The 15,537-nt window shown below is 40.2% G+C and overlaps 1 protein-coding gene across 4 annotated transcripts in view; it reads left to right on the forward strand.

Moving 5' to 3' along the window:
* Ssbp2 (single stranded DNA binding protein 2) overlaps nt 1–14,646 on the forward strand; it is a 253,087-nt gene extending 238,441 nt beyond the window's left edge. For 2 of the 4 annotated variants that reach the window (XM_076927127.1, XM_076927129.1), the window contains 3 exons: nt 1,983–2,011; nt 6,277–6,375; nt 14,066–14,646. In XM_076927127.1, the coding sequence (XP_076783242.1) occupies nt 1,983–2,011; nt 6,277–6,375; nt 14,066–14,095 (158 nt within the window). In that variant the 3' untranslated portion in view covers nt 14,096–14,646. The remainder of the gene's footprint in view (nt 1–1,982; nt 2,012–6,276; nt 6,376–14,065) is intronic. The other 2 variants (XM_076927128.1, XM_076927130.1) reach the window with 1 other exon arrangement.
* The last annotated feature ends 891 nt before the right edge of the window (nt 14,647–15,537 follow it).

The raw sequence follows: 15,537 nt of genomic DNA on the forward strand, positions 1-15,537 counted from the left end.
TATAGAATGAATGACTCTTGAGGTAGGGCTCAGCTTTTACATTAGATGGATAGAATAACTTCAAAATAAAATGTTAATTTCACTCCATGGATATTATGGTCTGTAAAGCTCTTCCATGTCATCAGAATGGAGGTGTAATCCAGAGTTGGTTATGAGAACTGGAGAACATTTGAAAGTCAGGAGTGTGAGAGTTGTTCTGTGCAGTTTGCCCCATGGGTACCAATACCAACCTATAAAAGCGTAAGTGTCTTGTGACCAAAGGAGCGCTGTTCTGCTCAGCATGTGCAGTGCTGCCTAGAGCCGAGGGTTTCCCTGCCCTTCCCACAGGGGGTCTGTGAACACAATATCAGAGAAACCAGTTCTTATGATAATTCCTTAGTTTTGTTGTGTATTTTAATGTTTGCCTCATTTTAAACTAAAGTTAGTAACCAGCTTTGATAATGCTAATAACTCCCTTCCGAGCCCATGATCTGCACCTGCCTTTGGGATAGAGCCAAGCTCCAGTATACCAGTAGTTAACAGCATGCTTCATGTGCAGTGCATTGTTAGCACATGGAGCCACGTATCTGTAAGGTGATCAGAGTATTTACACTGATGAGATGTAGAGAAAAGTGAAACAAACTGACTGGCTCTCCTAACACACGGTGCTCCTGGGTGGAAGGTACAAAGACGGTATGCTTGAGCTCATGTGCTGTCTAGAAGCTGACAGCGGGCCTTCCGCGGCTGCCTGTGCTGTGCTATGTAGTACTGCTCCTCTGGGACCTGCTTCCCATACTGAAGGTCAGCATCGTGCCCCTCGAGTCTCTGAACATCTGTATTAAGTTATTTCAGACATTATCTGCAATACATTGATAGGCTTCTGTGCTTTTAAGGACCCATACTCTTCCTAGACTTCAAAGTTTGGGTTCATTTTATTTTTGTTGATATGAAGGGTCTGATTATGGTTGCCAATAGACACTTATAACTATTTAATTTTTAAGTTAGAATTTAACATTAAAATCCCCAGGCACACTGCCACAAACCTGTGTATAGCAGGCACACATAATTTTACTGGTTACCATAATGAACATCACAGAGACACATAGCCATCTTCTCATAATGTCTCATTGGACAACACTGTTACAGGATTGGATTTTTCAGTGGATTGCAAAACATGATGCTCTGGATCAGTCCAGCTGGAGAACTAGTGAAAAAGAGAGTGTGTGGCCACAGTTAGAAGGCTTCGGTTACATTGTTACTAGATTCAGACATCCAGAGGATTTTCACAGTGGCTGACAACTAGTTTGTTACTTTCTGCAGTGAACATTGTTGTATTAATTATTAACATGTAACAGTATAGCATGAGTACATTGGGTGTGTAACAGTATTGGACCTTTTTACTCACAAATAAGTCATGCTAACCCTTCCTGTTAATTATGCTGGTCAGTAAATGCTGTTATTAAAATGTTACAACATTTTACACTAAGATTAACTGTTAAGAATAAAATAGTTCAAAATAAAACTGATACTGTGACATGACAAAGTTAGGATTACTAATTATTTAGTATATATTTCCATTGCCTATGTCTCTCAAGAATCAAAATTAATATGTAGCATATCTTTAAGATATGTTTAGTCTCTATTGTGTATATAGAGTACTATCTATTTTTTAATATTAATGAAATGTTTTTAAATATTTGGTTTAGAATATGATTTAGAATATTATCCAATACTCCTAGAAATGTCTGTCTTAAATTTTATCATTAAAATATTTAGATCTCTATATATTATGTAAACATTTAAATGTTTTAATTATGCATGTAGATGGTCTCTCTAATGGTCTCCAAGGGGTCTGTAGCTCTGCCTTTGCTCTTGCCGTTAGGATCCAGGTGATGGGAAGTAGCAGGGCCTCTGGGCTGTCAGAGGTAGCTACTCCCCTCCAGTAGTTTCCATTATATATGCTGTCTCACCTAATGATGGTATCTTTTCACACTTTGCTTCAGGCTCAGGAGATATGGACAGTATTTCCAAGGTGAGTAATGTGTGTTCTCGGTTTCATCTCCATTTGATTCCACCTGCAGCTGTAGCATTACTAAATGAGTTTCATTAATGTTGTTCTTCAATATAAATTTTGAACATAGAAGTTCAGATATGATCACTTAGCAATTAAAATATGGATATATGTAATCTTTGAGAAAGAAAATGTGATAACCCACTTAATCATGTTCTGATGCTGCATAGTGAGCTACACTGACAGTTTGGATGATCCTTTGAATAGCTGTAAAAATTTGCAAAGTATCTACAGCAGTGTGACAGACACTGTGGAGTCGTTGGCTGTATGTGGAATAAGGACACTGTATTTGTATGTCCACTTGGTCTTGCAGGCCTTTATTACACAGCGCTGGCATTCAGTCATTCTGCTAGTCTTCAGAACGGTAGGAGAGGAATTAGAAAGAAATTACATTGATTCATATGGAAAAGTTAATGTGTCTGCATTATCCTCCTTCAATTATTTGAATACATAAAATGAATCTTTTTGTAAGATGATTTACATATTTTTAAAGAATAACTTCTAAATAGATCATAAAGAAATTAAAGTAGTTCTCTGAGAGTCAAATATGTTTAACATGTTTGATGAGAGTTAAAATTAGCTAACACTAAAATGACTCCCTTTCAAAGTTTGCTTTAGATCTGTAAGTAGAGAAACTGACTAAAGGACAGCTATTCTTTTATTCCACCAATATTTGTATAATAATATAAAGTTCCTGGCACCACAAAAAATAAAATAAGATTAACTGAGCTGTAAAACAGTTTAATCTAAGACTTCAGGCCTAAAACATTTTAAACTGCAACTTTGACATTGGAGCTGGAGAGTCTGGCTGCCTAGTTGTGCAGTTTCTATGGAAACTTGGATGAATGTGTTTATAGCAAATACTGACTTATCTCTGTTAGAAATACTATCCATAAAGTCTTTTTTGAAAATAAGAGTTCGAAAACAAACATCATCTCTCCGTCTTCCAGTGATTTCCGCTCACCCAGGGATATGTTCATTGGGTAAAGAACTGTGTGCCAGAGTATCATGCAGAGCTCTGACTGCAGAGATAGCACACACAAGACCACACCCCCAAGAAGCTCCATGGAACCGAGCACACCAAACTGGAAAAACGTTTCAAAAGTTTGGGTCAAGTTTTGAGAATAGAAGAAACAATAAATTGCTAATTAAGAGATTATTTTAAAAATTACTTAAAAGATAAAAATTGAAGTCTCTGGCCAGCAAAATGACTCAGCAGGTAAAGGCACTTGAAATGCAAGTCTAGAAACATGATTTCAGCCCCAGACCTCAAGTGAAGGCAGAATGAGAGAGGTGAATCCTTGAGGTTGTGTCTGATCAATTCCTGCATGCATCACACGCACGCACACATACACACACACGCGCACGCATGCAAAAAAGAAAAAAAAAAAAAACCTCTAAAAATTAAGTAGAGACCACAGACTTTAAGAGAGGTAAACATTCTAACCAGAGGAAATTTATGTGTGATGCTTTTTACATTTATAATGTGAATTTCTTCCAAACTTAGAGAAAGGGTAAGGGGAAATGTAATAGACTCTCTTGACTCTAGGATCAGTAAAATATGAACTATATTTTAAAGTTGAATCTTAGATTAGAAATACACAGTAACGTGCCAATACACTGAAATTTAAAAAAAAAAAAAAAAAAAAGACAACTGTCCCCAGCATGATTAAAACAGCTAAAGCAGCCTTTTCCCGAGCTCTGTCACTCTCCCCTCCCGGATGATGTGTCCAGTTGGTTGGCCTTCCTGGTCATTGTCAGCGCCTTCTCTGCATGGTAAGCTGTCCTCAGTGGTGAGTTCTCCTGGAGACACTGCCCACACATGTGGGCACAGTTAAATGAGCATCTCAGTCTCCATGCCATTGTGCTCATCACCTGTCCCGACTGGCTTGGAATTCCAGTCTCAGAGGCCAGGTGCCCTTTAGGCTGCGTCTTCCTCTGGTCAGCGTGCAGTCCAGTCTCCTTAACCCTCCGTACTGAGGAGCTCATGCGTTTCCCGACATTCTACAGAGAATACTTCCAGAAAAACAAAACAACATATTTCCCTTATCATTTTAAACTTTTCCAATATGTCCCAGTGGCAGAAGCAAGAGGTTTTAAAGACCTGATACTGCCTTGACTTGTGTAGTATTCATTTAAAATTCCTTTCAGCATATTTATATACTCTCTACCTTAACAACAGAAATAAAAACATGAGTTTGAGCCCCCATGCTATGAAGACATTGCACAGAAAATAGAAATAGTAAAATGGGCGTGTTGTTTTTAACTGTAGATAACAAATCAATACCTTGAGGTCTAGGGTTGTAGCTAAATGGTAGAGCATTTGCCTAATATGTGCAAGGCTAAAGATTCAAGTACCAGCACTAAAATACTAATCAATTAGCTGATTAATTAAAATAAGACCAACCTGCTTAAAGTTCACTAAACTTTTAGAATAAAAAAGAAATACGTGAAAAAAGCACAGCAGAGATCTAATCACCCAATGTAAGAGAAAGTCTGCACAAGTGTCTAAGTTACTTTCCCATGACTGTGACAGTCACCGCAAACAAGGTAACATATGGAAGAAAATGTTTAACTTGGGACCCATTGTTCCAAAGGGATAGAGTCTACGGCCACGCCGTGGGGCAGTGTGGTAGCAGCCAGGCAGGCATGGCACTGGAGCTGTTCCTGGCATGGACTTAAAGCCCCCCCTCCCCCCCCCCCCCCAGTGATACACCTCCTCTAACAAGGTCACACCTTCTATTTATAGACCTTCCACCAACTGGGAACCAAGTACTCAAATATATGAGCCTATGGGAACCATTCTGAGTCAGACCACCACAGCGAGCAATGCCAGTCCTGTTGTCAAAGCACAGTTCAATATTTAACTAACAGCTCTAGTAACTAGTGAATCCAAAATAATGCATTTAGTAAAAATTTTTAAATGAAATAAAGTTTTCATGTTTACTCCAAGGTATAGTTGCCTTTCTTTATTCGTGGGTAACTAACATTTTCAGAGGAAAAACTTACCAGAAATGACGGCATTCTTTTACCGCTGCGGAAATCTGTTTCTGAGGCATATAGGGCTCCTACATTCCTGGGCTTCAGAGGAGCCTCACTCTCAGATCCTACCTGCAGGGGGCTCAGTGAGACAAGTTAGGAGTTGTATTCATGCCAGCCATCTGCCTGCCTCTGCTTACAGATTGGCCATATTTTTAAAGCATGTGTCTTTTAGAAACTCATTCATAAAACTTTGATGTTTGTAATAGAACTTGTTGAGGTAAATCAAAATGTTTTAAGTATTTTTTTAATTCCAAATCAAAATATAAGCCATATGGTTCAGAGCAAAATAATCTAACAATCTTTCTTCCATTTAAAAATAAGTGTTTTGTCCTGAATTTTTTTAAACTCAATCAATTGTAACTTGAAATACTCCCTTGAGTGTCCATTGCAGGGCTGTATAAACATGACTTGTATGTCATTCTCCATTTCCTATTGGCGTGGCTGTTATGCACAGTTTAAAGTACACTGTAATGATGAGGCAAGCAGACGTACACAGGGTTTTACAAAGCCCCGCTAACTCCGGGTGGATTGCTAATAGTAGTTGCTTTGTCTTGGAGAAACTGCATAGGAACTTCCTGTTAAACTAATGGTAAGGTGTGTCTACAGCAGTCTGCCGATCATTCTTTCCTAAAAGCACAGTTTTCTAGTCCTAAGGTGTCTGTCTCTTTCTTAACGACCTTCCTTTTTTCCTTCTGACTCACATAAAAATAATTGAAATAGTATTATCTCTAATGTGCACAGAGAATTAAAGGGAAATACCTATTAAAGCAATGACCTTTCAAATTTGATTAGTAAAATGACTAAGGGAGTTAGCCTCCACCATGCCTTGTCTGTGAGTAGGCTCTCATCAGCCTCCTGCTGGGAAACTGCTTTATTTTTAACTCTCTACAGTTCTTGAAAGGCTGTGAGCTGGTGGGGTAAAGAATTGAATAAACATTGATTCTGGGAGTAAGAAAACAGTTACCATTGATTATTTCAGAGTTTTGCTTGTTTTCAAACTTTGATTTGCAAAAGTGCTAACACTTGTTCCAGTGCATAGTGTGGTCTAGAGTGTGAGGAAGAAGCCAGTTGGCATCACGTTTTGTCCTCAGTGCTGCTGCTATACGTTCTGTGTTACAAACACTACAGTGCAGGAGGTAATGAACGTCTTCAACAGTGACGTCTTTTCTGAATCTTGTTTACAGAATTCTCCCAATAATATGAGCCTGAGTAACCAGCCGGGCACTCCAAGGGATGACGGTGAAATGGGGGGAAATTTCTTAAACCCTTTTCAGAGTGAGAGTGTAAGTATCTCTTTGACCATGTTGCTATGCACAGGTAATCTTGAGCTCTCGTACCAGAATAAATGTTCAAAACTTTCTTTATTATTGATGTTTATAAAGTGTAAAAGTCAGAAGGCTCTTCAAATGCAATTTTATGAAAAAGGGTTCTAAGGGACCTTTTTATTTAGTGCAGTTACCAAAACCACAATACTGATTTTCTGGAAGAGAACATCCATTGTCATGAATCAAACGGAAAGCAGATTACCTCTTTAATGTGTCCTACCTTCGAGCAAAATGTGTAGGTCACTGCAACATCAGGTCAATTCTTGATTTTGTCATAGTAAGACTGTAACAATAATCTACATGTGCTGTGGCTTTGATGAGGTAAAGGTCACATTAGTGGTCTGTCAGCCTGAGCTTGAAGCCTGTGGCATTTTAAAAGTGCTATTATAGGGCTATACCTTCTCTCCATAGGTTATACAGGACAGAAAGGGAACTTTGAAAGTGCGTTTGTTTACTTGGCAGTCAGCTTATAATCATTTGTATGTGCCGGGCAGTATACTAGACCCTGGGAGGACCACAGAGACAAGATGCGCCCTTCTCAAAGAGTTATTATGCAACATTTAACTCTTACTTCACTCCAAGTTTCCTAGAGCTCCCTTAAAACCCAATGGACTCAGAATTTTTGGGAGTCAGGCTGTGGGTAGGGGAATGAAAAGGGCTAGGGAGGGATTTCAGGGGCTGCTCTGTGCTGGGACTACCAAGCTGGATTATAGAACAGAATGTTGCAGAGCCCAAGTGAGCTTTATCAGTATATGACCCGTGGATCTGTCAGACTACAAAAGGCACTGCTTGCTACCATGCTGCCTGACTCAGGCTTTGCAGGAGCTGCCACTACCGGAGGTTGACCCATGGCTAACAGCAGCCTACTTTAGTGCAGAGTGATGCCCAGCATGGAGTTCAGGGTTTGATGTTCTGTCAGTTCTTTTGCTTCTTGGTCTCAACCTATAGTTTCCACTGAAAATGAGCCTGTCCCTAAATATAGGCTATAAAAAAGGTTTTTTTCCTGCTTTTTAATTTGCTTTATTTATATGATTGGTGAGGGCAAAGAAGGTAGATAAAATTACATGAGATTGCATAGCCATTGGTGAGTACGCAGGAAAAATCAGGAGGTAGCACAGTTTCAACCACACATGATCTCTGGTTCACCTCAGGAATGAGGACAAGTTAGTCATTTTCAGTGTTCACTTTATCTAATAAAACACATGTATCTCCTCTTGTTTGATTCTTCTAGCAGTAACATAATATAATTTAATGAGGCATGTGCAAGTCAATTCAGTTCACTTGTTGTGCTGTATGCAACGGTTTAGATTAAGAAACAAAGTGTTCCAAAGTGAGGAGGATGGTGTGTATGTCAGTCAGGAATACAGTTGCACTAGCAGATGTTCACAGGGGTGGATCATCTGTCAAACTAATACATATGCATTCTATAGTACACGGTTGACAGCAAAGAGCTGAAATAAACTGTGGACTCACAATGGAGCCTTATGTAATAGAATACCACTCCATTCAACAACTCTGACCAAACTAGAGGACAGCATGGTAAGTGACATAAAAGGCACAAAAAGCCAGCACTGAGTGGCTCACTCACATGGAATCTGCTCAGATGCTGGTCACGATAGGCTCCTTAAACGTTCCACTTGCAACCTTAGTCATGTAGGTGGAAAACAGACACATATCAAGCACTTACTAGTAATCATAAAGAAATGCATTTGAAAATAATTCTTTGATGTGCATTCTTTACAATTTATTAAATACAAGATCTAGTGAAATGAATAATGAATGTTCATGTGTGTGTGTGTGACAGAGAGAGAGAGAGATTGAATGAATGAATGTATGAATGTGTGTGTGTGTTTTTTGTGTAGTTCTGGCTTGCCTGAAATTTCCATGTGGACTAGGCTGGCCTTGAACTAACAGAAGTCTGTCTTTGCCTCCCAAGTGCTGTCTCATGTGTTTTTATACAAAGAAGCTTTGGCCGAATGTTTGTTACTACAGAACATAGGAAATCTTATTTTTTTCAGAGTTGAATGGATTTTATTTTATCATCATCAACATAGAAATGTATTTCACATACATAAAATGTGATAAAAGATAGCTAGTATATGTTTAGGGCCATCTCATAAATTGTTGGAAATCTGTCAAAATCAAGAAAAAGTTCATTTAATCAATTTTTTTAAAGCAAGCTAAGCTCACCAACTCAGACAAATTTTTTTAAATTAGACAGTCTCACATGGTGATTACTTACATGCTAGTGAATGACTGGAGGAAAATATTAAGTTTTTGCTTTCCATAATTAAGTTATTATGTGTATAAAAGCATAAAGCTTGTGTATGGACAAAAACAGTTTAAAACATACAGCGCTGCCCTGCACTGGGCTGCTGTGGAGTCAGTGCACTGAAAAGTCTTCATGGCTACCAAGCCAGAGCTGTAGGAAGCCTCGTGGTGCACCCTGCCTGAGTGCTGCCGGGTTACTGGAATTCATTACGCATTTGCTTTTGAATTTGCATTAATTTTTGGATATCAGAGAAGATTTTACTCTTGGTAAATCCCCCTATGTTTGGGTGCATGGCCCCACCTGGAGTCACAACCACAGTCTGAAGCTGAGTTATAAGAAGCCGGAACCCAGTGGGATGGGTCAGGAAAGGCAGGGCTGTGGACAGGCACACAAGAAAGGAGCTACAGAGTGCAGAGACAGTGATAATGTACAATACAGTTTTCAAAGGCCAAAAGGAAGAACTTTATTGTTTGCACTACAGAAAAACAGCATTTCTTAAGGATCTAGGTGTGGTTAGCCCCATTTGAACATTCTACAGTATAGCATCAAAATATCACATGGTAATATAAGTAACTGTTGTGTCACTTTTTAAATTAAAATATTTTTAAATAAATGTTGGGATTAGTATAAATCGGGTATTTCTAAGATAAGAGGAATTATTAATTAGGGATTAAAAGTTAACCTTTGAAATTAGTTCCACATGACTTTAAGGGCATAGACAAGAGGCATCCTCTCCTTGCCCTCCCATATTTATCAGAGCTACTGTTCTTGACCCTTAGAGGACAATAATTCAGAAAGCCCTTCAAGGGGAGCAGAGAATCAGAAAGCAGAGCTGTAAGCAGAGTAATCCCAACCTCACCATTAAATCCCAGCAAACTGTGTCGAGCAGAAGAGCCAGTCGGCCTGGGTGAATGCACGCTTAGAGTGGGAGGAGCTGAGAGCCGCTGGAGCAGTTTCCTCATCTGGCCAAGCGTGACAAGGAGCCCTGAACTCAGAAGGAGCTTCATTGTCAAGTAAAACTACAGGGTGGAGTTAAAAACAAGGCTTTCTGATGCTACTTCTTCCCTCTCCTGCCCCAGCAAGAGAGTTCGCTAAAGGAAAAAGAGCTGATAGCAGCCAGAGACACTGTATCCCCTTCCAGGTGGCATGGGGCAAGGGCGATTGATAGCCCCTGCAGTCTAGAGAAGTGTGCTCAGCCCTGCTGGCCACATGGTCCTCTGGTCTGGTAGTAAAGAGAGTTCACTTACTGCAGCTGGTGTCTTTGTTATGTGTGGCTTGCTTTATATTACCATGTTTTTTATTGTGTAAGAATGTCATGTATGCACATGATGTTTGATCAAATCTGTCTCCCCAATCCCTCCCCTCCTATTCTTTCTTGTCATCCACTCCTGCTTCTCCCTGCCAGTTCCATGTGCTCTGTTGTGGAGTCCATTGAGTGCACTTCGTATTGCCTGTATGTGAATGTCACCACACTTTTTTGTTTATATATTTTAAAGCATACCAAGCAGGGAACAGAGAGGGGAAGATAGACAAGATTCTGTGCTGCCAAGCACAGGATTTAAGGACACGATAGAATGAGCTATCTCCAATGACTTTATTTGTTCTGTAACTGAGAAAATGCAGAACTATTTAGTGAACTCAAAAATCCCAGTTTGAATGTTCAAGGTCTGGATTTTAAAGCATAGAACTGGAGGCTTGTGTACTTAGCAGTCTACCCTTGGAGACTGCCACTCTTGCCCTAGAGATTAAACCAAAAGGCCAGAGAAAAAGGAAACAACTGTTAAGTGCTTGCTGTATACTCGATAGTAACCCATTCTTTACTGACATGCTACTTGATTTAATTACATCAAGACAGACATGCTAAAATCCACTGCAAACATGATTGGCAGGGCCAAATGAGCAAAACAAGACTCTTTCAAGACACAGAGCTACCCCCTAGTGTTTACATGTTATAAATACTTGTTTCAGATGGTACAGATACAGAAACAAATGAAAAGAAAGCAGTTGGATTAATTTGGAAGAATGTTCCCCTATGGCCTTAGTCTATAATCAGATTAGCAGGTGTGGATTAGGACCACAGTATTCAATAGTGACATGCTGACACCTGTCCTGTCCACTGCTGCTGTTGTCGGGAAACCATGGAAGCCCAAGTTTAAGTGGTCACGTAAACATTAAGTTATTTCATGTTATATTCAGAGTAGCATAACTACTCCTTATTTCTCCTTAAGAAAACAAAATATTTATAGAGACTGAGACTTAGAAAGTGGTGTGATGGAAAGTATCCTTCAAGCAGATTTAATGAGTATGTCTAATGGACTCTGCAGAACATTAATTAGGTGATAGGGAAAAGACGCTACAAGTTCATACTAGGACCTGCTATCTCAAAGTTTACTTTAAAAAACAGATAAATAGGCATATGTTTAAAATAATAGCTTTGGTTCTACTTTTTGTCCCCTTAAGCCAAACGAGAGCACTGTCAATAGCTTCAGGGCCATTTTATCCTCTGAGGAGAGCCAGACTGACTGAATAGTTGCAGACATCACAGAATCATGGTATAAAACTCCAGTGTGTCACGTATTGATGCAATAGCACAACACAGACACTGACGTGAGGCCACACCATGCACCAGGAAGACTGTGTCTCTCAACATAGCGGCCTGTTCAGCACTCCTCCTTTCTTCTGGGAAATGTGGGCCACTTCCTCGGTTCTCTGAAGAAGGTGTTCATGGAAATGCTTTTTTTTGCTTGCATTCTGGGGACTTTCCTAGAATTTTACAATTCCCTTCAGCATCATTTTTTTTGAAACGGGTTCAGCATTAGAAACTGGCAGTGAGCAGTCTACAGCCTTACAGGAGCATATGACACATGCCCAGCGATGTCCTATCAGGAGTGCATCCTGTCGGCCTGTGCCAGAGAAGGTGACATGTCATTCTGCAGTTGTGTGTGCTACTCAGTAGTTATACCTGACTAGGTTTTAGTAAACTCTGAGATTGAGTTCTTGGAGCTGATCTGACCCTTGGTTTCTATACACCTAATATTATTCCCTCAGTTTCTTTCATGGGCAAAGTGACTTCTTCTAACTTCCTGATATATCAACAATGTTTTTCTTTTCTGTAAGTTTTCTCAAGACATTTTATATACCACATTTAACAAGGACTTGTGTAAAGGGATTATAGTAGCTAATAAACGCTTGACACAGTGTGGGCATGTGCATCATTAGGTGACATATATTAGAATGAAAAGTATCCTAGAATGTTATCTAATGGCATGTGATATATGAGTGGGCTGGAATGACACTTAGGGAAAAAGGAACCTGGGACACCGAAAATCCAGATTGCCCAAGGCTGTACATTCAGTGGAAGATTCCTGGAGTTTTACCCAGAAATTTCTGGTAGCATTTCCCATGAGGCTCGCGGGGAGCCATCCTACCTCCCGGCCTCAGTCATTGACACAGCACCACTCCACAAAGCAGTTGATTTGAAATAATGCTGGTGCCCATTTTGCTATAAAGATACACCCTCATTTTTTCTTATTGTTTATTCTTATCTCTGAATATCACTGTGTTCTATACTTATATATAGCATATAACTAGTGTGAGATTATATATATATATATATATATATATATATATATATATATATATATATATATATATGGTGTGTGTGTGTGTGTGTGTGTGTGTGTGTGTGTGAGAGAGAGAGAGAGAGATTGATATTTAGTACCAAGCTATGAGTAAGAAATTACAGCATGCTGAAGTCACTGGTGATGTGAAACTGTGTGTCACGTTGCCATGGAGTTGGGTGTGTTCCCATTTCAGCACAGGGAATTCCTTATATATGATGGAGGTGGTGGTTTTATTTTGACTTCCTTTTTTTTTTTTTCTGAGTTGAATGCATTTTTTATTCATTGAGATTATAATACAATTACATCATTTCCCCCTGCCCTTTCTTCTTATTGCCCAGTGTTCCCTACTATCCAACATAGGAATCAGTTAAACTACTTACCTTAGCTTCTGCCTTCTACTAAAACAGAAGTCAAGGCTATTCAGTGACAACTAGACTCTCCTTGGTGTGGCCAGGGTTCAACACTGAACGGCCTGGCACCCTATGGCCCAGCACCTTCCCAGCCTCATCCTGCTTCTCTGTGGTGCTCCACATTTACTCAGACAGCGCATTTGGTTTAGAGGACTGTCAGCTGTCTCACGTGTGCTCGCCTGGGGAGCCCTTCACACTGCAGTTCATCTGAGCCTCTGCTGGTGCCTGTAGTCCATTCCAGCTTGCTGGGATTCCTCCACTTTCCCCTTTCTGCCAACTTTCTAAGAGGTATGTCCCACTGACCACATAGCCACGGGTCTTTATTGGATTCTCCAGTCTGGAGCCTGTCCTTTAGACTTTACCCATCTCTCATCCCGAGACACTGTCCTTAGTAGAACATTAAAAGACACTGCCCTTTGAAGTGCTTTTTCGCAGATTTTCCATCAAACATTAAAATATTGCAAAGTCCACGTTTATTTTAATTTAGAAGCCATTTTCATTCCGAGACTGTTACCATTTGCAAGAGGTTCCGTCTCTAATCAGATGATCTAGAACTGTGTTGTGCTCAGTGGTGGCCTTAGTCACTTGTCAGTCAACCTCATCATACTGTTATGCTGAGTTTTGTGCATTGGACTGATGTTGGAGTCTTTGCCGTGTATGTGTGTCTGTGTGTGTGTCTGTGTCTGTGTCTGTGTCTGTGTGTCTGTGTGTGTGTGTGTGTGTGTGTGTGTGTGTGTGTGTCTGTGTGTGTGTGTGTGGCCTCTGTGCAAACACACTGGAGCATCTGGTGTTCTCAGAGACTCGGTGGAGCTGGCAGTTGCTCATGCCTCCTTACGTAACTGTTCACTGAGCACGTGCTGTGTGTCAAATCAAGTATATAGTTGAAGGAGTTTATATTGAATCCTCCCCAAACTCCTTGATATTGTTAGAAAGGCTTTTATAAAGGGGAGAAAACTGAAAGAGAATTCAGGGAGTCTCCCCCACCCCCGACTTGGCTATATATAGCAATGACAAGGCCTCATTCTCTTCACTATGACCCATCCTTGAAGTAAAGTTGCCCAGATTGTTACAGCTGTCTTCAAAACCCTCATCTGGCTTGGAAGGAGAGTCTGAGGACTAGATAATTATCTAGGTCCTGGGAAAGAATCAGGCTTTGTAGAGGAAATAATTTAAAATTTTAAACTAAGTAAAGCCATGTAGACTGGCTCATTATGGTTCCTTATTTTCCTGAGGTTAAAGGCGTGTGCATAAATGTTCGTAGGAACTCACATCCATCACTTGCCTCTGTACCAGGTAGACCCATCTGAGGTCACTTTTAACCACTGGATCCTCTGTCCTTGTAGTACTCCCCCAGCATGACCATGAGTGTGTGATCCATTACCGAGCCTCCTCATGAAAACCATCGTGAGTCAGCCCATCACAGAAGTACTAGGGAAGAAAACTACTCATCGTGTACAGTTAGACAAAGGAATCTCAGACACCAGACCACCTTTTTGTTCCTGCTCTCTCCCCTATTGTGAGAAGAAAGCGGGTCCCAGTGTGATTCAAGCAACTGTACGGAGCGGCACGCTAGCATCGCCCCAGCTGAACTGCGATGATTATCTGTGTGTATGTGTGGGGAAGAGAATGCATCGTGTATGCAGACCTGTATGCACATATACGCATACGCGCATTGACCCACAGGACATTGTAAGATATTATCACATGACATCTTAAGTAGAAGTAAGTAGGGACTTTTATTCCATCCTTTTTTTCACGTTTACATTTTAATTATTAAAGGTTGCTCCTGCCCTTCCCGAACTATTTTGTGCTGTGTACATCACTGCTTTATATAAGTTATTTTTTAAGGTGAACTCAGATGTTATGGTTTTGTAAATGTCTGCAATCATGGATAGGAATAAAATTGCTTATTTGAGAGCTTTCATTCACTGTGTCTGAAGCAAGTTGCCTGTGAGCCCCAGAGTGTTCCAAGTAGGGACAGCGTCTTCATCCTCACGTCCAGCCAGGCATTCAGTTACCTCTGTGCAAAGCAGTGTGGTGCTTTGTAAGGAAAACGCTTCAACAGAAGATCAGCCAGGGCCTCACATGATACACTTCTGCATTAACCGCTTTAAATTGAGTTCTTTCTTGATTTGTTTGTCTTAGATGATGCAGAAATCATTAGCTAACTCAAATTACCTAGACCATAGCAATAAAGTGATGACGTGGCTTATCATACTTTTAGCACACATTCTTAAACACGATAAGATCAAAAGTGATAACAAAACCACTTGTCTAAATTTACAGCTTCTCCTAGGGATCTAGAAGTAAATTTGTAATAATATATAGTGAGAAATGGTATTGTATTTTTATTCGGATTTTCTATGATCATTTCCACAGACACATGAAAACAGACAGACACACTGGCATGATTCAGGGTTTCAGCCCAGAGAGCAGAGAATGAAAACACTAGAGGATTCTTCAGTGTTTCTGGGTTTTCCCACCCAGTAGCTTGCTTGCTGCAGCAAAACTGATGGATACCTGTCTGTTCTAGTGTCCCTGCTCTCAGGTGGCAGTGTACATGCCTTGTCCCCTTTGTTCTGGGGTCAGAGGGCTTGCACTGGGAGGCAGATAACTTGTATCAGTGTAACTTGTATTGACTACAGCTGGCTAGATCTCCATTGTGTGTCTGACAGTTCAGAAGGCAGTAAAGAAACAGTTTTAATTCTCTCCCTTATGAAAGCGCCTTGCTGCACGACACTTCCCAGATCTTTGGGATTATGCTTAATCCTATATCCAAACACCAAATCCCGATAGGAAAAGCATAGAGTTTATT

The sequence above is a fragment of the Arvicanthis niloticus genome, chromosome 29, assembly GCF_011762505.2.
Source record: "Arvicanthis niloticus isolate mArvNil1 chromosome 29, mArvNil1.pat.X, whole genome shotgun sequence".
In the NCBI taxonomy this organism is placed as follows: domain Eukaryota; kingdom Metazoa; phylum Chordata; class Mammalia; order Rodentia; family Muridae; genus Arvicanthis; species Arvicanthis niloticus.